The sequence below is a fragment of the Cimex lectularius genome, unplaced genomic scaffold, assembly GCF_000648675.2.
Source record: "Cimex lectularius strain Harlan isolate CLEC.00 unplaced genomic scaffold, Clec_2.1 scaffold8, whole genome shotgun sequence".
NCBI classification, from domain to species: Eukaryota; Metazoa; Arthropoda; class Insecta; order Hemiptera; family Cimicidae; genus Cimex; species Cimex lectularius.
In genome coordinates this window covers 851,811-878,904 of record NW_019392656.1, presented here as the reverse complement: position 1 = coordinate 878,904, position 27,094 = coordinate 851,811, and the positions used below count along the sequence as shown (strand labels likewise).

At 32.4% G+C, this 27,094-nt stretch overlaps 3 protein-coding genes across 7 annotated transcripts; 2 read left to right on the top strand and 1 right to left on the bottom strand.

The window, feature by feature from the left end:
- Nucleotides 1–56: 56 nt before the first annotated feature.
- Nucleotides 57–8,857, top strand: LOC106669694 (E3 ubiquitin-protein ligase RNF13-like). 4 transcript variants are annotated; one of them, XR_001340973.2, is made up of 10 exons: nt 1,230–1,330; nt 5,566–5,733; nt 5,798–5,993; nt 6,053–6,155; nt 6,213–6,309; nt 6,374–6,548; nt 6,609–6,793; nt 7,662–7,771; nt 7,839–8,011; nt 8,406–8,494. XR_001340973.2 is itself a non-coding variant. In XM_014399335.2 (8 exons), the coding sequence occupies exons 2-8, from the start codon at nt 5,566–5,568 to the stop codon at nt 8,646–8,648; spliced, it is 1,167 nt and encodes a 388-aa protein (XP_014254821.1). In that variant the 5' UTR covers nt 57–553; the 3' UTR covers nt 8,649–8,857. The 4 variants fall into 4 exon arrangements, 2 of the variants coding, with proteins under 2 accessions (XP_014254821.1, XP_014254820.1); XR_001340974.2 differs by having other exon boundaries at nt 7,839–7,949; nt 8,406–8,490; XM_014399335.2 differs by lacking the exons at nt 1,230–1,330; nt 7,662–7,771; nt 7,839–8,011 and adding an exon at nt 57–553 and having other exon boundaries at nt 8,406–8,857.
- Nucleotides 8,858–10,184: 1,327 nt separating this feature from the next.
- LOC106669753 (rhomboid-related protein 4-like) lies at nt 10,185–15,619 on the bottom strand. The gene is made up of 4 exons (XM_014399448.2): nt 15,329–15,619; nt 11,394–11,721; nt 11,097–11,330; nt 10,185–10,333 (listed from the first exon to the last, which is right to left on the bottom strand). The coding sequence occupies exons 1-4, from the start codon at nt 15,446–15,448 to the stop codon at nt 10,260–10,262; spliced, it is 756 nt and encodes a 251-aa protein (XP_014254934.1). The 5' UTR covers nt 15,449–15,619; the 3' UTR covers nt 10,185–10,259.
- Nucleotides 15,620–20,424: 4,805 nt separating this feature from the next.
- Nucleotides 20,425–27,094, top strand: LOC106669654 (cAMP-dependent protein kinase inhibitor beta-like). 2 transcript variants are annotated; one of them, XM_014399280.2, is made up of 6 exons: nt 20,425–20,508; nt 20,591–20,648; nt 23,296–23,340; nt 23,672–23,752; nt 25,770–25,946; nt 26,007–27,094. In XM_014399280.2, the coding sequence occupies exons 4-6, from the start codon at nt 23,683–23,685 to the stop codon at nt 26,090–26,092; spliced, it is 333 nt and encodes a 110-aa protein (XP_014254766.1). In that variant the 5' UTR covers nt 20,425–20,508; nt 20,591–20,648; nt 23,296–23,340; nt 23,672–23,682; the 3' UTR covers nt 26,093–27,094. The 2 variants fall into 2 exon arrangements, with proteins under 2 accessions (XP_014254766.1, XP_024080428.1); XM_024224660.1 differs by lacking the exon at nt 23,296–23,340.

The following is a 27,094-nucleotide window of genomic DNA, read 5'->3' as shown; positions in this document are numbered from 1 at the left end:
CGCAAGTAACCTCAACGCTGTTTTATGATAATGTGCACATGGCTAAGACCCGCAAGCCGAGAGTAGTTTAAAAAAAACATTTAAAAAAAAACATTTTTCCTTTCAAAAAAATTTTCCACTCAAAATTCGTTATTATACCTGAAACAAAAATACAAATCCAAAACTTTCCATTTAATTATTTTCTCGGTCAAATTTAACGGTCCCATTGAAATGGTGAGGAGGACGAAACGCGATGTTAGATTTCTTTATTTTGAAAAGTTAAAATCTTAAAAGGGGCGGAAAAAAATTCGAAAAAGGGAAATATTTCAAGTATCCAAATAATTTCAAAAAGCGCTCACGAAACTGAGTCGGGGGGGCTTTTGGCGCACGCAAGACGCAACACTGTCCGTGTCCGTCTGAAGAAAAAATCACGAATTTTATCAAATCCGTTTTACATTTTGTTCAGAAAAGTTTTGACTTTTTCCACCCACGAAGAGACCTCAGAAAAAGGTTTTCCCGACTTTCAACCCCCAGAACACTTTTTGAGAGAAATGTGATTGAATCCCGTGAAAAGGTAGGACGCAGACTATTTACTTTCTATTAATTCACAATGTACCTCCCTGAAATCTTTTGACGTTTGGCTGTCATATTTTGATAGTGTTAACGCACCAAAATCATCGGCATATAACATGTCAGTGCTTAATCGACAACAAAGTTGCACCCATGTAGCCCTTATTTTGTCAAATTACGAGCCGTTTTGTCATCGCCTTTTTGGGTGTGTACCTTGTAATTAAAAAAGTTTTATAGGCCCAATTACACACCTTACCATCAATTCCTGTCGACTTAGGTACATCAAGTAACTTTTCTCCCTGAACTTATTTTTTCCCCTTAAATTATGATGCATTTTGAAATGACCAGATTGTTAATCTAGGTTTGATTAAGCTTCAAGGATATCTTTTATTTATTTTAGAAAACAACATATCATTCAAATATAAAAAATATTTTTTTTTAAACAAATTTTATCTTAAAATCTTTTTGTGTATTTCGGTTCATATTTAAATACAAACAATCAGCAAACAAGTTATTTAAAAAAAAAATCAACCATAAAACTTTTAACGTTGAAACTATCAAATTTGAATACTGACAATGTGTCATAACCGGAAATATGTTTAAACCCTTATTACTCACATCTTGAGTTTTCTTTGTAATTTTTGTGGTGTCTCCATAATCTAGAACAAACAACTAAGACAATATTGAATGTTTTTAAACGTTTACCCTTCTAGAATGGCACTCCTGTGACCTGGAAGCAAAAGTTCATAATACCTAAATACCTTCAACAGTCCTGAAAATGGTGAGTAAAACTTTTTTCAGGCGGAGGTCAGGCTTAGAAAAATCCCTTCTTCTTCACGAGAAAGCCATTGATATGACAGCATAATATTATTGACCTGGACCCATTTTGTAAAAAGAACTGTTTATTATTGATTTATTTATGGGTATATTTTATGTACGCGGTGCTGACATTTTATGCTAAGCGATAGGAGATTATTTAGCATATTTGCTTAATTTTTTGTGTGTGGAGGGAAGGTTTCAAAATACAACAAACCATATAGAGTTCATAAACATTCATTCTTATTTCAATTAAACATATTATTTTATCTAAGTGTTGGTTGAGATGAAAAAGTTAGTGTCATTAGCGGGATTCAGACCCACAACCTTCGGCTCAATTCGCTGCTCTAACTATTTAAGCTATCGTGACTTTGATCCACTCTGACATCAACTTCTTATCTCAACCTACAACCTTTCTAATTTTCCCTCTTTTTGCCATATATTTTCTTATACTGAACTGTCTCAGTATTGTAATTAAGAAACCAAAATGCAAACAAACAAGGCATATCAGCTACAGCCCTAACTTGGCATTTACAAGAGAACTTACCTCAAACGATGCTTTGCTAGCTTCCATATTCTTCAGCATTTCTAGGATCTTTCCACACATATTGGGTCCTTAGTAGTCGAATTGTCCTGCATCAGGGTGCTCTTGAACAGTCAACTCTATTTGACTGGATGGTCGACATCGTGTCTCGTCTGGGTGTCTTCACTTCTGTCCACTGCTTCTGAGACACTCACCAATAAGCTCATCCTATAGCAAGCCACTCATTGACAATCAATTCTAGTCGACTCATCTCAAACCTGGACAGTTGACGTCGTGTCATGGTCAAGTGTCTTCACTCACCCTCCGCCTAGCTGACGGTGTTCTCCCGTTTAATTGTTCTCTCACTGAGTACCGGATTCCAGCGGACTTCTGTTCTGTCATCCGCTTCTGGGACACTCATCAGTCAGCTTGTCCTACATCAAGCCGCACTTCGACAGTCAACTCTATTTGACTCATCTCAGCCCTAGATGTCATGTCTCGGCCAGGTGTCTTTTCTCACCCTCTGCCTGGCTGACTGAGTTCACCCATTGACTGGCTTTTTTTTTTTTTTTTTTTTTTTTTCAAATCATTCCCTTTTATATTCTCTAAAAGGGTGGAGTAGGAGAGGAAAATTAAAAACTTGCCTTGTCAACTCATTAGTTATTATTGTTTAGATAAATTCAAAAAGCTTTTAGTTGCAGCAGATTTTCTTTATTTGTGGAAGATGCCTTTCACTCATCTTGTGATCATCAGTCAAAACATCAAAACAGAATAGAAATAACACAAAAATAAACTTTTGTTGACACACAGTTTGTTTTTGCGTTATTTCTATGTTTTGTTATAACAAAGGCTGATGTGCTCACAAAGTGAGTGAAAGGAGCCTTCCATAAATAAAGAAAATCTGCTAGAGCTAAAAGCTTTTTGGATTTACCTAAACAATTATATATATTGTAAGTCGACCAAGCCATTTGGTTAGTTGAGAGGTAAACGTTACAAGGTTGGCTAGAGTTAAACTAAAACATTATTTATTATTATTAATATATTTATTAAACTGAGATACAATTAATAGATGGTCACTATTGACCAGTTTTAATAAATACAATTTGTTGGAGGAAAAAATAAAAATAAAGTTCTTTCATAGATTAGTGTAAGCTTCGGTAAGATTCTGTTAGGACACGGACACCTTTTACACGGTTTGTCCAAATCGTATTCGTAAGATTGTGTACTATATTCTTCTGAACTCTTAATACTCCATTGTATTCTACTAAATTAATCAAATATATTCTGTATTAAAGTTTTATAGCCCTGATGGTAGTATAATCATTAAAAAATAAAATAAAGAAAGCTTGGCATATGAGGAATTTGCCTTTTGTTAAACCACACATTCAACCCCCTCCCACATTTTTACCTATTATAAAATTATTGCCTGGTTGTTTCTGATCTTTGCTATCCTTGCTTTTTATCCTTTACTGTAGTAATTTGAGAAGAAACAACCAAACGACCAAACTTTAGGTCCATTACGTGGAGACAACAAGAAATCATCACAATTTACAACAAAAGTGGTCAATCGTTTTACATTTGACAAAACATTTAGGAATATGTCAATCTAAAAACTACAAACATGCAATTTTATTTTAAATCTATGAGGATCATGGCAATTCGTAAACATGGCATAAGATTTATTTTGGACTGCTCGTAGTTAATGTCCATATGTTGGTCTGCACTTACAAGGATATTGAGCACTTTTGTAGATTCTAGATGCCATCCTTAAGTGCTATTGCTTTTAAAAAGGTAAAACTTCAGACGTGTTTTTAACTGTTTTTCAGATTTGATGAATCTATCACAAATTTATAGCTTCGGAAGTAACTGTACTGTCCAACGGACCTGCTTATATTTTCCCACAATTTTACTTTATTTTCCTGGTTGAAATATATTTGTTAAATGTAAACAATGTTTGTAAATCCCAGGCCCTGAAGATGATCTCAATAAAGATCGAAACATTGGCACGATAAAGAAAATGTTTTTCTGAAACCTACATCACACCGGACCGCATCTCACGATTTCTAAAAAATTGTCTGTTAAGACTTATCCTGAAAAGATCAATATTTTGATGTAGTTTGGAAATCGTGAAATGTGTTCTGGTGTGACGTATGATGATAATGACAATTTTCTTTATAAAGTTAAGGGCACTCTCAACACGACACACAGTAATGACACATCTACACAGAAAACAAATACTTTGAGCCCTGAAGATGATCTCAATTAAGATCGAAACATTGGCACAATAAAGAAAATATTTTTCTAAACCTACATCACACCAGTCCACATCTCACGATCTCTAATCTAAGTAATCATTAATTAACGGTCACTAAACACCACACATTTTGATGTAGTATTTCGCTGACTCTTTCGATTTTTTTATATTTTTTTTAAAAGAAATAATCAGTCCTTTCTTATATTTTTGAAAGTTACCAATCCTAAGTCTTATTAAGGTTCATATTTTTTAATTAATATTTAAAAGTAGTGGTAGATTTTCTTTATGTGTTTTCAAGTCAAAGAAAAATATAAATAGTACATATCTTATTCTCACACCTTGTGTTTTTCTGTTTATTTCCTCTTTAAGTTATAGACAACCAATTTATAGGCTATTATATTTATAGGCCTTTCATTCCTTCGCTCTTTGTCTATCTGTCAGTGTGTATGGCAGATCAATTATTCATATCTAACATTACAGACAATGTCAATTGTTACTTAAAAGGTCAGTGCATTATGCAATGTATAAAAACACCAGGACGAATGGATCTTCTGACAGAGATATGTTTAAAACTTAGTGTATAAATTAATATATTTACAGTAATCATTGATTGTAAATAGATGAAATTTAACAGCTTGATTCAATTTTTTTACTTTACCACAACAGAAGTACAGAGGATGAATAATGTTCCTGCTCTGTATGAAATAGTAAAAGTATTTGTGTGGTGATTAGTGACCGTTAGTCTATGATTGTTCAGAAATCGTGAGATGCGGTCTGGTGTGATGTAGGTTTCAGAAGAACATTTTCCTTATCGAGCCAATGTTTCGAGCTTTATTGAGATCATCTTCAGGGCCTGGGATTTACAAACATTGTTTACATTTAACAAATACATGTAGGATGTGGAAGAAAGTGAATTTATACAATATGCAACAAATATTTTTTATATTCAAAGTATTTCTACTCACTCATGGTGTTTGTTTTCTGCATAAGTGTGCCATTCTTGCGTGCCGTGTTGAGAGTGCCAGTGAGATATCGCTGTTTTATATTTATATATCTCAACACGACACGCAAGAATGGCACAATTACACAGAAAAAAAAACACTGAGTGAGTAGAAATACTTTGATTGAATATAAAAAAAATATATTTTGCATTGTATAAATTCACTTTTTTCCACATCCTATATGTATTGTTAAATGTAAACAATGTTTGTAAATCCCAGGCCTTGAAGATGATCTCAATAAAGATCAAAATGTTGGCACGATAAGGAAAATGTTTTTCTGAAATTTACATCACACCAGACCACATCTCACAATTTCTGAATAATCAGTAAAAATATTTACGAAAAAATTTTCTGAATAATTTAACAGAGATAAAATTATTTTATATTTTTTGTCGCCATAAAAATTCATTTAAATTTTACAGATGATACTTTTCACTTACACGGAGTTTTTACTTGTACTGCTCTTCACATGGGTTGCCGGCGATGTCCAGGTTTTCTCGAGTTATGATTTTAGCCCACCAGTGTTGATCGCAGAATTCAGCGATCTTCCGGCAGCCTTTGGCAATGATATACCATCAAAAGGGATTGTGGTAATTATCAAATTGACACCAATTCGAAAGCAATGGAAATCTGTATTAAAATTTATCATTTCAGGCCAACTACGTTTATGCCAATCCTGAGCATGCCTGTACGTTGATTGAACCACCGCCAAGCAATGCTTCCAATCCGGCCCAGTTCTGGGGCGTACTCATTAAAAAGGGCAATTGTACGTTCGAAGAAAAAGTATATTCGGCTCAAATGGCTGGGTACAATGTAGCCATCGTCCATAACGTTGGTTCAAATAATCTAGGTAGATATTTACACATATACTAACAAAAAATTATTTATTTAATTAAATTATTTATGTAGTGACTATGCGGGCTGCAGACCCTTTTCGAGTATGGATTCCATCCGTTTTTATCGGTGAGACAGCTGCTACAATTATTAAAAGCAGATATCTTTATTACTCAGGGTAAGATAATTCACATCACTAAATTATTTTAACAATTCTAAAATGTTCAATTTTCAGTTGTACTATCCGAATAGAAGAATTGGTCGATAAGAACATTTTGATACCACTATTTATTGTTGTAACAGTCTGTATGATCGTAATGGGTGCCATCATGGTAAATGATGAAAACTTTTATTTGATTAAATTATTATTATTTAATATAAAATAATGCGTCATAGGTTGCAAAATGTATAAAAGATTATCGGAGGGCTAGAAGAAGGAGATTGCCGTGTTCGTACCTTTCTCAAATTCCAACAGCAAAATACAAGAAAAATGACCCATATGAAACATGTGCAATATGTTTGGACGATTTTATTGAAGGTGAAAAATTGAGAATACTCCCCTGTTCCCACTGTAAGTTGTTCATTTTTCCTCGTCGGGCGGTGAGAAAGTTAAATATTCAATACATTTCAGCGTATCATTGTAAATGCATTGACCCATGGCTGACGAGAAACAGGAGGGTTTGCCCGATGTGCAAACGACGTGTCTTCGGTCAAAATGAACGCAATGTCGAAGACTCCGAATCGAATAATGAAGACGATGACAACACACCGTTGTTAAGAAGTGCTCAGCCAACAAATGGTGGAACTTTTGCAGTTGTAAGTAAACAATTGAATATTTGTGCGTGAGAGTGTATATATATTTATATTTTGTCAATTATGCGCACATAAATATAGGATGACACATTGGCTGGATAATGTGGGTACTTTTTTTACGCTTTTAGTTTGTCGGTCAATTCAAAGTATAGATTTTTCTGGCACAACTTGCATCTCACAGACACACCTTCTTTCTGACCTTATTTTGTTCTTTTAGATTTTATTTAACCCTGCAGCAGGAGCATATATAAAAATTATAGAAGCAGGCATATGCGGTAGAAAGTTAACCTTAACCCTCCAGCACCCAATTCACCCTCTAGGGGACAGTCCTTTTTACTGCACTGAATGAATAGATTTGCCATGCTGTTGGTAATTAGTGAAGCTTTACGTAACTGCCATGCATTTTGAATTAGCGTTCTTTAGTTATAACCTCATGAACTTGACCACCTCTCAGTTTTCTGTGTTTGAAGTGAGTCTCAAGTTATTTCATTATTATGACAAACAAAAGGCACATATCGCTATTTTTCATAAGTTGAATAGTTCTTATTAGGATAAAAATCAAATTCCTAAAATAAAAAGCTGGTAGAAAGCTTGCTTAGCCTTTTAAATTGACTTCACTTGATTTACTGAGGTTTTGGCTGCACTGGAACAATCAAAGAATTGTACAGAAGGTTGTCCACTGTCCCCTCAAGAAATGAAAAAAAAAATACCAAGAGGGACCTTTTACGATGATGCTGATAACCTGTCTGGTCCGTTCGAATAACAACAGTATTGTCACTCTGGCCTCAAACTTTCATGCTACAACTTCACAAATATATTAACATTTGTAATAATAATGAAATTATGATGTTTAAAACTCTTTTTTTTTAAGCCTTCCCCAGTGGCGCAATTGGTTAGCGCACAGTACTTATTACAGTAATGTTTATCAAAGGAAAATATTTTAAAACTGATTACTGTTACAATTGTTAAGCTAGATTTAAGGTACTTCCTTTTTCCATTATTCCTTTGAATAAATATATATATCGTGTCTATTTTTGCTTATTTCCAGCAATATCATATTTATAATATTTTAAGAAACTTTTAAACTGAAAAGGCAGTATTGTTCAACATTTGACACCACACTGGAAAAGACACCAAAAGGACGGAAAAATTTAATTAAGTTTGGGATATTCTATTTTAGAAGAGCCCTAATTCATCTAAATACCACTCACTATTTGTAAAGTAAACACTAAACAAAGAAGTTTGCATTCCAAAAATTATGTTGCATTACATAAAAGTGCATGTGTTTATGTGCATGTATGCATGTTGGAAAATCAAAATTTATATTGGGTTGTCCGGAAAATAATGCAGGATTTTGGTATTAAACAAAAAAAAAGAAACTAGTTACTTTAAAGCAATGTTCTTTAATCAAAATAANAATGAGTAATCCTGTAAACGTAAACAGAATATTTTATATAGATTTTTTTTAATGAAAACTTAAAATCCTGCATTATTTTCCGGACAACCCGATAATAGTGGAAATTACATACAAGTTATTGTGTGTGTGTTGTGCGTGTGATTTTGTTTGTTTTGTAAAAACTCAATATTCAATCTGTTTATTTTTATTCCATTTCAGAGAAACTTCAACTCTCCGTTTTCTCAAGCAGTCATAAGCAATTTTGAAAATTGCACTAATGATTTAGACATTGGTCCGATAAATGATGGTTCCTCTTCAGATGACGATGGCCATGGTCACCATTCTCACCACCACCACCACGATGACGACTCCCACTCTCACCACCACCACGATGACGACTCCCACTCTCACCACCACCACTTAGACGACTCCCACTCTCACCACGACTATGATTTTGAATAGCCAAATGCTTCGTGATTACCTATACCGCTGAGCCTTTGGTATTCAGGCAATGTACATATTTGTAAATAAGAGCTAACCATTATAACGACCTAATAAACCTAAAATTTATCAGAGTATTTAAATGGTGTTTTTAAAGTGTAATAGTTTTGAAACGATTTTTAAATATTTGTACATTTTTAATATACAAGATAAAAAATTTTTGTTGTTTACTAGTCAATTATATAAAATATCAAACACTAACTTGTCTTTTAAAAATTAAAAAAAAATATATACCAAGTTTTGTTTATGTAAAAATACATTTTTGTGGCATACGAGACAGGAATCAATTAATAAAATTTATTTTATATTATTCTTGTTCTAAGTTTATTCAGTGGGGTTGTTAAGATTTGCCGATACGACAAAATCAATTAATAATCTCTCGTTTTATTAAGATTTCTATTGGCATTTTTGTTCAATTGGTAAAATATAAAACTAAAATATAATTGACCCTATTTGGTGAAATATTGATTCGATTGAACACTCTTATTTAAATATTAATACTTTTATGTTTTTCAAGAAGAACATTTGTGTAAATTAGGATGAAACCCACAACAGGGAAAGAGCCAATTCCAACTAGCTATAGCTCAATAAATTTAAAATAAAAATATATCTAAAATGGATGTATTATATTTCATTGAAATAAAACAGGAATATCGTAACGTTGTCCATTTTATAATTATTGTTAACTCAAAGCAAAAGCATTAGGTTCAGTGATTTAAAAAGCTTCAGATTAACTTGCATGGAAATGATTGAAATACAGACCGATGAGTTTTAAAAATAAATATAAATACATACAAAAAGAAAAAAAATTTCTGTGATATAAATAGCATTCTGCATGCATACACTTCCAATTTCCCTCATATAACATTTAATAAATGTTGTATTTTAAGTTATATATTGCTTAAAACAGAAATTAAACTCTTATTTTTTAAGAATGACAAGAATGAAATATATTGAACTACCACGTTTATGTACTTTTTGTAAATATAGAAGTTGTAAAAGTTTCACTTAAATTTCTTTTTATTTCCTACCTAGTGATTGATTTTTCAAATTAATTTTTTTTTATTATGCAATTTTTTGCAATAAATTTACCAACAGTCTTCTTTTCTTTAGTGTTTAAATTTTTTTATATTTATTAGGTTTCGTGGTCCGCTTGACCAAATAAATTCTTTTCAATTAATTAATCTTTAATTAAGGTTTTGGTTTAGATAAAAAAAAGTTTGTCACAGGATGGATTCGAACCCACGACCTTCAGCTAAATACGCCGCTGCTCTACTACTTGAGCTATCGTGACTTCGATCCACTCGGATACCAACTCCCCATCTCAACCCACCTTTTGAATTTTCCCTTCTTTTTTGCCATTTTTCAAATGTCATGTAATCTATTTGATTCTCGGCGACAAATAAAATGGCCGTGGAGAGCTTCAGAGAAGTATACTTCATTTTTTTTTTTTTTAGAGTTTTGAATGCGCATATTCCCATTTTTTGCTTTCCAAACCTTTTTGTACTTCATTTATTTATTTGTTTTATTAATGTACAAAAAATAATTTAATATTGAAGAAACTCCTCTATGTTATCTGTAATAATTTTCGTAGTAGTATTCAGCGTAATCTTCACTTGAAATTTGAGGATGGTAAATATTACGTCCTGAAATTAATGAATTGCATAATTTAGTTAATTTTATAGTTATAGAGGATACAGTGAAATCCCTGTATAACAAACAGGCAAGTAGGAAATGTTTTTGTCCATTATTGCAGGGGTGCCCATTCAGGAAGAGTTTAAAATAGATGTTTTGAAAATAAAAAAAATGTTATGTTGTATATAATACAAAATATTTTATATATTTCCATGAAATATATATCTTATAAATAAATAAAAAAGGTATAACCTTGTGATGCATTCTTGATTCATTCACCAAGGTGAATCTTTTTTTGTAATTACAGTTGCATGAAGTGGAGTAACATAAAATGCAGTTGAGACTTGGGAGCCAAAATGTGCCCATTTAGCCAATAACAGACCAAAAAAATAGGGGTGGTGGTTAGAGTAGAGAGGCAAAAATATTTGGTTCCTATGCGAAAGAGAACTTTTTGAAGAAGAAACAAAAATTATAAAGACAAATTTAATTTCTAGAAAAAAATAGGAAACAAAAAGAAAAGAAAAAGAGCCATCAAATGCCAGAACGATTTGTTTCTACACGAAAGAGATTTCCAAAATGTACCTATTTAATGTACAAAAATGGATTACTACCAACACATGACTTATGGAGGGGTTTAAAATATATAGACAACCTATCTTTTTTGCTGGGAATGTAAAACTGGGTAACTGTAAAAAGGGTGGTGGTCGCTATAGAGCGGGGTGCCTGTTAGGAAGGGTTTCACTGTATTTTATTTTGTTAAGTAAAAAAATTTACCTGTTATTGATGATATGAGGCCATCGATAATGTTTTGTAAAGGTGTTTTCATGTATAACAGTCCAGCCAAGATTCCAGCAAAATGGCCAAGGAAAGATGAATTTGGTACAAGAACGTAGATGGCGATCAATTCAGCCCAGGCGGCGTAGCGAGTTGGAACATTAAAATCACCAACACGAGTATAGCCTTTAGGATTTTCAATGGTGGTTATTAATTTAAGGGCAAATATGACACCTGTAATTAAAATTAATATAATTAAATATAAAGTAAGATGGGAAAAAAACACCATGGGAATACCTGAAAAACCAACAGCGCATGACGATAGGATTCTTTTATCTCCCATAAGCTCAGCACCCATAATTGAAAGGCCAACATACAGGCCTGATGTCATTACAGTGAGAAATCCGAGTAAAAATGCAAAATTGGCACTACCATACCTAGATTCCAGCGTTCTGCCTTTTACAAGGAATGAAACCATGTTGTAATAAAGGTGCATGTCGTCTCCGTGGACAAAGTTCGCCCATAATAATGGCTTAAAATCTCTTTGTTTCCAAACTTTGTCTGCACTGATGCATATCTCCCATGGCTCCCAGGGCAATTCGACAATACCGACGTACAATAACGCCTAGAAACAAAAAGAGGCAGGCACAATTATTTTTATATTCTGATTAAACTTAAGTTCTGAAGGGTAAGAGAGATGATGAGCCTATTGTTTAATTGTCCCTGATCATCCTGGTCTGCCTGAACGGGATTTGTCTTTTCTGTTCACCATTTTCAATAGTTGGTTCAATTTATCCTTGGCTTTTTTAAACTTTGCCTTTATAACATCTGTTCACCTTTCCCAAATTCCAAAGTTAAAAAAACTGGTCCTCCAAATCATACGTATACTTTCCTGCCTCCACAACCTGGATTTTTAGAAATGTCTTGAGGGAAGTTTGTTGCTCTCCCAATTTTACTTAAAGGCTAGTCCTTGGCAAGGAGGTCCCAGGTTCATCATGGGATTATAGTGATGGATTATGTTGGGCATGGGTTGGGTTGAGCAGAGGGTTTTTTATACAGCCTGGAAAATTTAGGTGACTAATTTATTTACGAACGATTTTGAGGTCATTGTAGATGGTGGTATTGGAGATATTAGGGAGCGTTGACTTTGATTCTGAGAACTTTGGATTATAAGAAAAGAATTCTTTGGATATTGGTAGGGGTAGCAGTGCCACATAGTTCCAGTCCATATGTCCAAATCGGTTTTAGTAGTGTTTTGTAGTGTCAGTGTGTTTTTGTCAACATGTTAAGATTTGTATCCAAGTAGTTTATAGAGAAGTCAGAAGTCTCATTCCAGTTCCCGTCTTTTTATTTGAACGTATCAGTTCCCAGTTAAACAGAGTTGGTTTTCAATGATAGAATTATTGTTGAGGAATATTATGTTAGGGTAAATGTACCATAGATGCATTTATTTTAATTATTCTTTACCCTCTGCAGTATATTCCATTCTGCAATTTGCTGGACATGTGCCTGGAACACTGATCAGAGGAAAGAACAGCTGTGCCATTGGAGGGTACAGGGTGTAATTGGGATGTCTGAGGTATAGAGTAGGTACAGAATTCGTCCAAGCATACTGCTTTATGGTACTCCTCCCACAGTCGGAGTAGTCTGACTCTTGGCATACTCGGAAGAATCATCCTATGAGGGACTGAATCTGAGACAGAGACTTGCACCTAGCCCACCTGATAATAAAGCATTGGAAAATGATTATGTTTATAGTGTGACCCTGTGAAAAAGTCAGACCAGGAAGATAACAGACAATCAAAATATAATTAAATTTAACATTCTGTTGAGTTGTGATCCTTGCTGTGGAACTCCATAACTATGGGGGGTGTTATAAACATAACACGTGTTATAAAAATAATTAAATTTAAACAAATATTTGGCAAACTTGTAGTACAATTTAAAAAAGCTTAACTAATCTTAATCTGTGATATTCTAATGTACCTGAGTAAAAAATAATAATTTTATTATTTTTTTAATGAAAAACAGACATGTACTTATAGTAATGTGTAACTGAGATGCTGAGCTTCACCTAATTTTAATTAATCTTATTATAAATGCAGTTTCTTGCTCTCCAGATATATTTCAACATTCATCGAGGTAAAGCCCTGAAACAATGATATTATAATCGTCGAAAGCTCGGCAAAAACTTAAACAATTGTCGTTTCTGTTGTGACCTCACTGAAGATCCTTTTGTTCAAGTTGTTCAACAAACAGGTTGATACATCATCTCATCTTTAAATATTTGGCAAACTAAATGTTAAATGTTAAACTTTTTATAATCAAAGATCGCATATAAATGAAAGGGCAAACTCCTTAAAGTATTATCAATGTATATCAAATGTATGCTGTATTAAATACTGGCAAATCATAAAACAGTGAACAATGGGCTTAAATTAATTATTCATTTTATCTAAGGTTTTTGATTGAGATGAAAGATTAGTGTCAAAATGACCTTCAGCTCAATACGCCGCTGCTCTCACCACTTGAGCTATCGTGACTTCGATCCCCTCAGACACCAACTCACCATTTCAACCTACAAACATTCGACTTTTCCCCCTTTTTGGACATATTTTCAAATATCTACCAGAGCAGTATGTCGATATTATCAGTTCCGACCTGACTGACAGACTGTTTAGAGTCAAACAAGAAAATCAATATTCAAAATTAAAAACGATAAATGCAGGAGTGCCACAAGGTAGCATATTAGGTCCACTTCTTTACTTGTTATAAACCAGTGATTTTTCGAAAATAGATGGAATAAAAATTGCAACGTTTGCAGATGAAACAGCGGTGATATCAGTAGGATCGACTATCAACCATTCAACCAAAATCCTTCAAAATGCTGGTAATAAAATAAACAAATGGGCAAAAGAATGGAAAATCAAGCTAAATCAGCATAAATCAGTTCATCTAATCTTTACAAACAAAAAAGTGTATCAATACTTTTTAAAAGGATAGTTCCTACTCACAGTGTATCATGTTCCGTTGCTCAAAATCGATAGAACTACTATACAATACAGCGATACAGCTAAGTATCTGGTTATGACCTTAGACGCCAAGCTGAGATAGAAAGAACATGTGAAGAAAAAAAAAAGCAGAAATAGGTTTAAGGTATAGATAACAAGTTTGATAGGATGTGGCTCTAGCCTTGCTATACAAAATAAAATACAAACAAGTCCTAAAGCTTATGTGGACATATGGTATTCAACTATGGGGTTGAAACAAACACGGCAATATCAAAATCATACTAACACTCCAAAATAAAATCTTACGTAACTTGGTCAATGCACCTTGGTGCATAAGGAATAAGGACTTACATAGGGATCTTAACATCCCTGAGGTCATGGCGGAAATACAAAGATTTGCCGCTAAACACTAGACTCGCCTCAGCCAGCAAGAGAATGTGGAAGCGACCAAACTACTACATAACCAAAACACTGTCAATAGATTAAAAAGAACAAAGTCATATGAACTAGCGTAGTTAAAAATTAGTGGATAGTGAAATTAAATCTTATTGTACCAATGGGTTTATAAGAATGTAAACATTTATTTATTCTATAATAATATTTAAAATTAATGATTGATTTATTAATAAGACAAGTTTTAATTAATAAATTTAATTTAAAAAAAAATTAAATGTCGTGTAATCAATTCGATTTTCAACGACTTATGAAGTGACCATGGTGAACTGTTAGTGAAGTAATTACTTATTTTAATTATTAAATTAATCCATATTGGTTATTGGTCATAATTGACTATATTAATTGGTGTATGAGGGAAGTGAAGTCACGATAGCTCAAGTGGTTCAAGCAGCAGCGTACTGAGCCGAAGGCCGAGGGTTCGAATCCTGCTCGTGACACTAATTTTTCTTCTCAACCAAAAACCTTAGAAAGATGAATGTAGTCAATTATGACCACTAAGCAGTATGGATTAGTTTAATGGGCTTAAAGTTCAGCGGACTGTCTAGCAATACCCATTTTCCCATAACAAAAAGTTTTATTATTATCATAAAACATTCCTTGAAGGTGAGCATCTTTCAGAGAAACCGTGATCATTACACCCATCGCAATGTCAACGATGAAATCTCTCAAGATGAAGCTTTTCAGTGATGGTAAACATTTTATCTGTCACCAATTTTTTAAAAACAAATTATTGCAAATAAATCCATGTTAATCAACGTCTCTGACCTGCCCAATAATGGTAAATAGTGTAATAGGTGGAATAGCATCAAAACCAATGTTGAACAGCTCGGTGAGTAGAAGAATAACACCAAGTTCTAGAGTCTTCTGTCTCTGCTGCCTCCTCATTTTCACTAGCAGTCAGGCCATGTAAAATTGCGCCACCCTGCTCAATTTAGGAACAAATGGTTTCACATCACAAAAAGCTTTGAATTTTACAACAAAATTTAACCTACCCCGTATTTACAATTTAGTGATGTTACCTCCAAATACACTGAGTTTCAAAGATAAAGGATTATGCGTAAGAATACTAGTCATCTTTAAAAATTGTTTAAAAAATCAAAATGTAGAAATAAAATTGACAAATCTGATGAATAACAGCTCAAAATTACTTTATTAAACGAAGTTATAAGAAAATTAAATATTCTTTCTACTCATCTTATCTTTTTACTTTGGTAAGTACTTGAAAAACTAAGCAAGTTTGAAAACCTTTGTCTTTTAACACAAAATTAAATAAACGATTTGACTTATTCAGTTATTATTACACAAGTTTGGACTTGATTGGTATAATTAACACAAAGAAAACTTTTCCCCCTTAAATTCATACATAATATATAATATGTATAATCTAAATATATTAAGAATTTTTATCCCAGAAGAACAGGGATGCTTTAGAAGCAGTAGAGGTTGTGTAAATAATGTTTTCAGTTAACACCATGAAAAAGAAAAGGGTTCTATTTATTTGATAATTTTTGTGGTATTCCATACTCTGTGCCTTATGAAAAATTATTTAGAATGAAAAATAATGGGAAGTTAATCGCTAGTATTTAGGTTATATGCAATTAATTAAGGTTTTCAGTTGAGATAAAAAAGTCAACGGCATGAACGGGATTCGAACCCACAATCTTCGGCTTGATACGCCGCTGGTCTACCACTTGAGCTATCGTGACCTCGATCCACTCAGACACCAACTTCCCATCTCAACCACACCTTTTGAATTTTCCCTCCTTTTTGCCACTTTTCACGATAGCTCAAGTGGTAGAGCAGCGGCGTATCAAGCCGAAGATCGTGGGTTCGAATCCCGCTCGTGCCATTGACTTTTTTATCTCAACTGAAAACCGTAATTAATTGAAGGTGTAATTGGCCAAGCGGACCATCAAATTTAATGAAGTTATATGCAATGCTAAAATGGTTATGAATATTTTCAACAATCACTCTAAATACTAGGTGGTCTGAGAGTCAGTGAATTCATGCTGATCCGGCATTGTGTCTGGTCCGTTACATGAGATCACTCTAAATGACATAACATTTCAGAAGTCATGCATGGGAAAATTTCAAGCCCATTTTTGTTTTCATGTTTATTGCGAGCATTGGAACAGAATGTGGAGCCGGTGGGGTTGAAATTGGAAACCAAAGAAAATTGATCATGCTATTATATTCAGATATTATCCATATAGATTTCTAATTTATCGTAGAACACAAAGGCCTGAACTTTTTTGCTTTTTAGCATTAATTCCTTCTGTAGCAGGTTTTGACAGTTCCTCTCTGTCTCAGTGATGTGACTATTTAATCAAAAGGAATATTATCATATGATTCTTTAATGTTCAAGAAAGTTCCTAACGCTATTTCTTAGTTGTTTGGTGAAACTTCTAGTTTTAATATTATTTATTGTAATGTATAATGATGATTTACAGATTGTATAAATGATTTGTATTAAGCATAGTATTTTATACTTGAATCTTTTCAAGCTGTTTGTTTTATTTTGAGCTATTGATTCTAAAGTAGTTTTTTTATAAGTAGAATACGCAATTTTAGGTGCATTTTTTTTCCTTGTTAGTACACATTAGCCAAAGAACAAACACTGAGAGGGATGTGTCCTCAAGGAACCAGAAGCCACCAACCTGGTTGCAATGAAGGGACTTACCCTCTGGTGTACTCAGGCATCAAATTTTTTTAATTTTAGATCCAATATGATAGGCCTTTTTAGAGATGTGGATAAAAATCATAACATTGAGATATCTGAAAAAGTCCACCTCTCCCAATTATATGTAAAATGTGTGTTCATTTGTTAGGGATGGTGTTCAGAAATGGGGGTAGACCTGCGAAGAGTGAGAAGTAGTATTTCGAAAGTGATGAGATAGAGGTGGTGAATTAGTATAGGTATTTGGGAATCCGACTCATTCCAACACTGTCAATGAACAAACATGTTATGGATGTGGTGAGTAGAGCAAGGATGGGACTAAATTCTATCTGGAGGACTCTTATAGACAACTGTGATATTGCATACCCGACTAAGCTAAAAATATTTAACTCAGTCAGCAGGTCTATTTTGTACTATGGTGCTAGGGTTTGGGGAGGAGAGATGTTTGAACAGGTAGAGGGGTTTCTGCAGTTCTTCAGCATCAGGAGGCTGTTTAGGATGCCCCAGTACACCCCCACAGCCTTCCTCTATGCTCAGACAACTTCACTTCGATTACATAATCAGAATTTTTACCCAAAAGTAGATTCCCGAGGATCCTTGCCAAGCAGATTGTATATAAAGAAATGTATTTGTTTAAGGAAATAAAAAGGCATATAATGTAGTTTAAACTTGGGCTTTTCCTTAGATCGGAACAACATCTGCAGAGTTGAACTGTGGAGAGATGGTTTGGGGCTAGTTAGATGGTCCATTTGTGACAATACAGAGACAACATTGCACAGCTATGGCCAATTCAGACAGTTTCTTACTCCATAGAAAGCTTCTACTCAAATCTACTGCATGCGTTTTGGAGAACCAATGGGGGGGGACGGCTGAGTGTATCTAAATGTAGCAATGTACTGCCACCTTTGTTCCAATATTATCACTGTCCTTTGGCCTACTCCCAATAATTATCATAAACATTTATTATTATTGTTTTTTACTATTATCACTTCTAGTGTATAATGTACATCATTATTATTTACTTTTATTATTTCCATTTACTTTATTTTATTGATTGAGTTATGTGCATTATAGGTAATCATAAACAAGTGATGTACAATTTTTTTTAAAATTATTTATTATTGACAGATCGAAATCCAATATAAAAAGACATTTTACAATAACAAAAAAATAAAAATAAAATATGTATATATACAAAAAGAATAAGCATATATATATACATGGTAATATTATAAATGGTAAATATAAATGATAAATTATTCGGAAATCGTGAGATGTGTTCTGGTGTGATGTAGGTTTCAGAAAAACATTTTCTTTATCGTGCCAACGTTTCGATCTTTATTGAGATCATCTTCAGGGCCTGGGATATACAGACATTGTTTAAATTTAACAAATACATGTAGGATGTGGAAGAAAGTGAATTTATACAATGCAAAACATATTTTTTATATTCAATCAAAATATTTCTACTTACTCAAAGTGTTTGTTTTCTGCATAGTAGTACAATTCAAAGAGTAAAAACTGAACAACAACAAAAACAAAAAGACAAGTAAATTAAGGCAAAGGAAACAAAATAAAGCTGAAAGACAATTGAAACTACAATATTTAGGTGCATATTTAATTAAAATAATGCTATTTGTAGATTTATAATAAGACTAGAGTGCAAGGTTTAGGTGAACCAGCAAATGAAATAAATTGTAATAAACTTTTAACAGTATGAAATATAAAAGCATTTAAAAAAATATATAAATTGATAAGAAAATTCAATTAGAGTAGGGTTGTAGAATAGAATAAAATATATTCAATCAAAGTATTTCTACTTACTCAAAGAGTTTGTTTTCTGCGTAGTAGTACAATTCAAAGAGTAAAAACTGAACAACAACAAAAACAAAAAGACAAGTAAATTAAGGCAAAGGAAACAAAATAAAGTTGAAAGACAATTGAAACTACAATATTTAGGTGCATATTTAATGAAAATAATGCTCTTTGTAGATTTATAATAAACCTAGAGTGCAAGATTTAGGTGAACCAGCAAATGAAATAAATTGTAATAAACTTTTAACAGTATGAAATATAAAAGCATTTAAAAAATATATAAATTGATAAGAAAATTCAACTAGAGTAGGGTTGTAGAATAGAATAAAATATATTCAATCAAAGTATTTCTACTTACTCAAAGAATTTGTTTTCTGCGTAGTAGTACAATTCAAAGAGTAAAAACTGAACAACAACAACAACAAAAACAAAAAGACAAGTAAATTAAGGCAAAGGAAACAAAATAAAGCTGAAAGACAATTGAAACTACAATATTTAGGTGCATATTTAATGAAAATAATGCTCTTTGTGGATTTATAATAAGATTAGAGTGCAAGGTTTAGGTGAACCAGCAAATGAAATAAAGTGTAATAAACTTTTAACAGTATGAAATATAAAAGCATTTAAAAAATATATAAATTGGTAAGAAAATTCAACTAGAGTAGGATTGTAGAATATGGTTTTTCACAGATTGCACAGAACTATTGAAGATCAATGCTATCGCAGATGTTGTTACTTTTGATCATATGTAAAGAAGAAGAGAGCATGTAGTTAGAGCTTTGAAATGCAATATAAAATAATTTGTGTGGGTTTTGAGAGAGTGCGAAGGGACGTGTAGCTGCAGCTGAGAGAGGAAAAAAACTATCAATGAGATGGTTTAATAATTTAAATACAAAATATCAAAGTAATCCCTTCTTAGTGCCAGTTCAAAAAGTTTAAATTGAGAGCGGATTCCAGGATAGGCAGAGTTCGGAGGAAAATTGAGTTTATAAGAAAGTTTTTTTAAAAATTTGTTTTTAAAAATTTGCAATTATATTTCTGCTCTTACTATTCAATTACGTTCTTTTATTACATTACTGAAATTTTTGAAGAAAGTATATATTCTTTTTTAGTATTTTGTAAATACTAATTATAATTATTTGTAAATACTCAGAAGATTTTAGTTATTAATTTTTTACCATGAGGAGCGTTTTTCTTGTTTTGTAATATATATTGCCGATTTGTATACTTTGTATATGCATTATTTATTTATTATTAATATATATTATTTATATATTTAAGAATAAAGACATATAGTAGTAGTAGTGTAGATTGAATTGGGAGGCGTGTGATGATGATGGTTTCTCCCCACCAACTTCCCCCAGTTAAACCTGAAAACTCCCATTTCAGGTTCAGCCCTAGGGGCCCCAGGCCAGCCTTCATCAGACGTTGACCCATTCTACTGACGTCTCATGTAATTACTTATTGAAACGACTTATTTCTCATCTTGCCCGTCTTTTAGCTTTAAATTGTTCTTTTTTTCTCTCTCCCAACAGGGGATTTCGTTTTTCAGAATTGCCAGGAGTTATTTACATGCGTCAATCGTTAGAAAAGGTGAGTCGAACCCAATTTCTAATTCCCAAGGGGTAGCTTGGCTAGTTGATACAAAACATTTTTTTTTATTTTTAAAATGAAACGATTGTGGATGAAATTCACTAGTCAGTTGTTCATTTCAGTTATTTCTGACAGTTCTACTGTTATAATTTCAATTGAGACCTACAAATATGATAGACTCACCCTTTGGGTTGAATTCACCTTTCCATCAGATCAGTCTTTCGTAACAGACAAATACTGAAATGTTCAATGAAACATTGAATCTTAATTTTTTTCGACTGTCTTACAAGCATTCAGTCAATATTTTGTTGGTCCTTCACCATCGCAAGGTCCACACTGACTGATCCGGGTCACCCTCAAAAGGCACTACCCCATATACCCGCTTCTCATTTGGGTATACACCTAATTTCGGTAGCATTATGAGGATGTGGATAAAAATTTTACAAGGCAACAGAAGCCCCCTGAAAAGTCCACATCCTCTCTCCTTCCCGAGAACAATTTGCCCTTCACATGTGGAGCACCCCCCGAGACAGTGCTAAATGTTCAAATGTTATATAAGAAAAAACATGACATTTGAACCTTTTATTGTAAGTCAGAATTTGTTCACATTGTATAACAGCCGTAACGATCAAAAATAATATCTTAAAGTAATATATATTTATATATTGTTGTTACAAACACTTCTTATTTTGTCTCGAATAACGTTGAAATTTAACATTTCTCTAGGAATTAGATGTAAGGGCTATTACATTCTGCAGATTTATAGTTGGTCAATTATTTAGTTGATGCTTATTAAGCATTGAGTGTTGTGGGGATGTGCACACACGACCAACTCTAAGTCGGCTGGTACCTTCCTGACTAAACATGGATAGGCTGTCTGAATGCCTTCCAACTGGAAAGTTGGTCGACTATCAGCCGACTGTTTATTCAGAACAGGCTACAGTAGGAGTGGGCACACTTGCCAACTACCAAATCGTTGATTAACATGAGCTTCAATATAATATAAGCCTGTTATGTATTTTGTTTAATGGAATTTGTGATTTTAAAAAAAATTATTTTCCGTAATGACTAGTTGAAAAGATTAATAGTTGAATCTTTATAAAGTGTTATTAATCCTTTTATGCTCTTTAGATTAAAAATATTTAATAGTAACTTGTTTATTTTTATAGTGTAACTAATTCTATTGCACTTTTTAGATTAAAAATAAAGAAAATATGTTCAATTTCATCCTTTTTAGAGCTCACATTTTGAGTGAGTTGTTTTCTTTAATGAAACAATAGATTTAAGTAAAAAAAAATTTAAAAGCGTGGTTTTAAGCTGAGAAGATCTCATCTGGGCAGATGCTTTGAGCGACCTCAGAAATAGCATGTATAACCTACCTGGGAATTTACACCTACATAGACCTTCACAAAAACATAAAATATATTCTGTGATTTCCTCTTCTTACTTGCAGTATTTGCACAGTGTTTCTTCTTCTGTACTCATATTCTGTGCTTGTGCCTTCTTAGGCAGCAGTGCCCTGTCAGTGGTCTAACCAAAATCCTGGTTCTTTTTGGTTACCCTCCAGTAATTCTCTTGCCTCTGGAGGATTGTTCTATCAGGTTTTGGACTCAATAAAGATCCATTTTTTTTTTTTTTTTTTTTTTTTTTTTTTTTTTTTTTTTTTTTTTTTTTTTGTCAGTAGGGTTTAGAGCCTGGAGAATTCATATTGGCTCCTTTCTGACTAACATATCCACCCTCTGCCATACCAGGATCAAGTCATTGGTGTCTGACTTCTGCCAGGGCATTGCTTCATATGCTTTTTGCCTTTACCTCGTCCAAGGCCTTAAGTGTTGCCTGAGTGTCAGAAAAAAATGGCTATCCTAACTGAGGAGATTTGTAAAGAAATAATATATTTGGGGGAAAATGAGAGTGAGAATGGGAGACGGATAATGTTGGGGTCTATTGGACCCCCTTGGAGCCTAACCTTTGTTGGCTGGACGGATAAGACCGAGGTCTGACCCTAGACTGCCAATACCCGAGGTGGGTGATTTTTGAGGCTTGCCAATAATTTATTGTAAATTACAAAAGGTGGAATTGCTTGTAGACTGCGAGAAGTTATAGGATTTTAAATTGGTTCTTGATTAACTTGGTTTTTTCTATTTAAAAAATAAAGAAATAAATGTATTCTTTTCTTCTTGGTTGTTCACTTGTTTTAAGATCTTTTTAGGTGTTTTTTCAGGAACACATTCATTTTAAAATATACTTTTATTATATCGATATAATAAAAGGATATTTTGAAATGATTGTAAGTTCCTGAAAAAACACCTAAAAAGATTTTAAATAAATAAAGGCTTTCTCAATTTAGATGTTTCAAATATTGATGTCTTTTGTGTTTTGACCTTGTACAATATCAATTTTGACATAAATTCAAGACTTAAAAAAAAAGAATAACTGATCCAAATTCTATTTGTGATTTAAGTAGTGAGGAATAATACAACACTTTATGTCTTAAAAATGGCCTGAATAAAGGACGAAATGTCAGCAATTAAACGAAAAAGGTGTTTTTCTGACATACATCTAACCTGATTGGTCCTCACTATTTCAATCACTTATTGAACCATCAGTCGCTAAACAAAGCACTTATTTTATTCTTTTGTTATTGTAGGTATTTTTTATATTAGAAAAGAGCAGACAAGAATTCGTAGTATAGGTAAATATTTTATTTTGTATTTACATGTTGAATTACTTCTGGTGGTTGTTAGTATTTATTAAAATTAAAACTGTTAGGACATTTTTTTTTTTTCAAAAATGATTAATATTGTGTGATGGGTGATTATTAGGTTTATTTGTGATTTTTAATTAAATTATTTGTTAAACTATCAGAATCAGTAACTCCAATTAAGAAATGGATATAATAATAATTAATACCTAGCTTAATATTCTGACTTTTAAAATATTATTTGTTTCAAAAGCTAGAAGAAGAATTTATTTATATATATTATTTTATTAGTAACTGTGAACATTTCCAATTATGAAAATAGGTATTCCAAAGATGACAAAACCAGGACGAAGCTCTCCTCACAGGCGAAAGAGGAAGACAATGGTCATTAATCGGAAATCAGGTACAAGACTCTGGTCAGGTTTTCTTGCTGGTGCCGGTACTTAGATTGTATGGCCTTGCACTGAGGAAATATAATATTGAAAGTGCTTTAAAAGAGTGGCATGTAGTAGAGATATATTCTTAAAAAGATATCCATTGTTTTTTAGCACCTGGAATATCTTCTATCTACTAATCCTACACAATTTTTATTTTTTTAATAATGAATAACGGACTCAACCTTCTTTAACTCTTCGATTTCACTAATACAAAAATAATGTCTGTATTTTTAAATACTTTTTGTAAAGATGTAAATACATTTTTTGAGTTTTTTAATTTAAAATAATGAAAGATTATATGCAACCATTGTTTATTAATTCATGAATATTTTTTTTACATCTGTTCTGTAAGTTTGTATGACGTGCAGTTTTTGATTTGGTATTGAAACAATTAATCGATAAATTTATTATGCATGGGAGTAATTACTAATAATTTTAATATTTAATTTGTGAGATATTGTGAGAGGTCTGCGTGGCGATGAACCTTTAATATCTGATCTCTCGGCCTATTCTCACTGGTTTGCCTGTACAGTGCTCTCTCCGTAATCCAAACTGATTGCTGCAGGGGAGTATTTGGATTACTGAAGAATTGGGAGTAGAGAGGTGTTGAAAATATGCGTACATATGAAAAAAATTCATCATAACTCTTACTAATGCATAAACAAAACGTTAAACCTGTTATAATATGTATATACCATCAATTTTTCTTTAAAAAGTCAGTTTAAAAAAATTATTTAACTTTTTTCATTGCTTTTTTTTTTTTTTTTGCTAATTTGTAAGCAGTTAGGTACACACTTTACTTAGAGTAGTAGTAGTACTTCACTTAACACAAGAAAAATGTAGACTGGACTGATATTTCATTTTAGTAGCAAAGGATTTGATGAACAAAAGAACCGAAAATTCATGTAGTCTAAGTTGGCTCTCGCTCTCTCTTTCTTTTTCTCTCTCTCTTTCTCTCTCTCTCTCTCTCTCTCTCTCTCTCTCTCTTTCTTTCTTTCTTTCTTTCTTTCTCTCCCTCTCTCTTTTTTCCCCCAAATAGTTCAAATTAGGGAGAGAGCACTGTACTTTGATATTTAATCATCTTTGGTGGTTGGTCTGTTTGTTATTTTGTCAGTACTGTACTCTTTTACTTGATTTTTTGTTTTTTCACCACTGAAGATGGTGTCATACAGAAGACTCCAGTGAAAATAGGCAGATCAGAATGACCGTGCTTTGAAATTTTTATCCTTTGTAAAATGTGAATGTTATGAAAATCCTTTACATTTTAATCAAGTGGTTTATTTTTAATTTTACAGACTAAGCATTAAAAGAAAAAATGTAATTATGTAAAGGAATATGTAAATTTTTAAACTCGCTAGGTGGGAAACTAAGTTCAACAAGAATGTGGAGGGATAAAATATAACTTCAAATTTTGTGTTTGGATGACTCCCAGATCATTATAAATGAGATTTGAATTCAGGACTTCATTCTTTACAATAAAATGATTGTACCACATTTTTTTTTTTTTAACCGCTAGTTTGATTTCGTTGTAAGAATTGATTCAGTAAGAACCTAATTTTTTCCAAGTTTAATCCTTGATATATTTTTTAAAATAAATATTTTGGGATCTAAATAATAATCACAGATTTTAATGTTTGCTTAGACGAAAAAGTTGTAATATTTTTGTTCCTCTTCATCTGTGGTGTGTAGTATAAAAAAAAATTATTTTTATAATTAATGAAAAATTGTTATTAGGACTAACACTAAGTAAAACAGTGCCTGGTTCTTGCCACTTATTGCTTGTACATTTACCCATTAATAAAAGCAACATGAAACGTTAGTTTAAAATCAAAATCACCTCTAAATAGCTATAGCATTCAGAGTAGATTCACGGACTTACTACAATTTAAAAAAAATGGTTTTTTAAAGAACCAAAATCAACTAAAAATAGCATAAATATAGGAGCTTACTTAACATTTAATTTAAAATTGTTTTTAATTTTAGTTTTGAAGATGCTGACAGTAATGTCGGAGTCAGGTGAAGATGCTAAAAATTTTGTCGACGATTTCTTGACATCTGGTAGAACGGGACGGCGCAATGCCTTGCCTGATATAATGGGTGATCACTCACTTACGTCTACAGCCGACCTTCCAGAAAAGCTAACAAAACTCACGACAAAAGGTATTTAAGCCATGAATTTTCATTCGACGTTTTGACATGTTTTGAATTTGTGTTTGTCAGATTCTCCGCAGGTGGGAACATCAGGAGAGGCGCCTCAAGGATCTGTGGAAGTTTCTAAGGAAGAAGACAACAAAGGACCAAGGTGAACAAGAGGCTTAGAGATGTCTCAAACTCTTGAATTGTGCCATTCTTCATGCAATATCCACGTAATAGTTTACATTTTATTTATGGTACGAATATCAATTTCTGAATATCTAACATAACGACAGTAGAGTTTTAAAGTAAAAAAAAAACAAAACAAAAAACAACAAAAAAACAGTATTGTCTATTCTGTGATTTTTTTGAGTAAATCAACAGTTTTATTCCAACAGAAATGTTGTAAAACTTATAAGTCGTAAGACGACTAAAGTATGTTTTTATTTTGAAGTTTTTATAGGTATATTTTATTGATAAAGAGTTTACATAGGGTAAGATTAATTTAACACTTCTTAACTGTATCCACTGCCATCAAGTGGACATTATTTATGTTTTTCTTCCCATGATATATAATTTATGGGACCAGATATACTAAATATGAGTTGAATTTCATCCTGAATCGGATTTTTTTGTTCCTTTTTCAGTATTAGATTTGAAATTAAGTTGCAAATGCAGGATATGAATCTCTCATCAGTTTTGTGGGAAATATAATTTGCTAACTTTTTTTTATTGATATAAACATTTAATCTTGAATCAAAAATGGTGAATTAAGAAATCATATATAACTCGCTACACAAGCTACAACACAAAATGTATTACATTTTTCACAGAAAAAAATGTAATGTAAATTGACAAAATGGTAATCAGTAACCAAATTTGTAAAATTGAATATTTTTGTATATTTAAAGCAAGTACAAAAAAATGGTAATGGTATTAAAAGGTTTTTTAATTGTGCCTCATGAAAATGCACGATGATTGAAAAAAAACTTTTTAGGTGTAAGGAAAAAAAAAGATAAAAATGGATTCAATTTTGGAAATTGAGCCAATGAAAGAAACTGTTACGTCCAATATTTTATATGTTCCACAAACATATAGACTTTTGTCACAAATTAAGAAACTTACGTTTTTGGTTTAAGTGTTAAACTAAGAACTAAAAATTATGTAGTACCAAT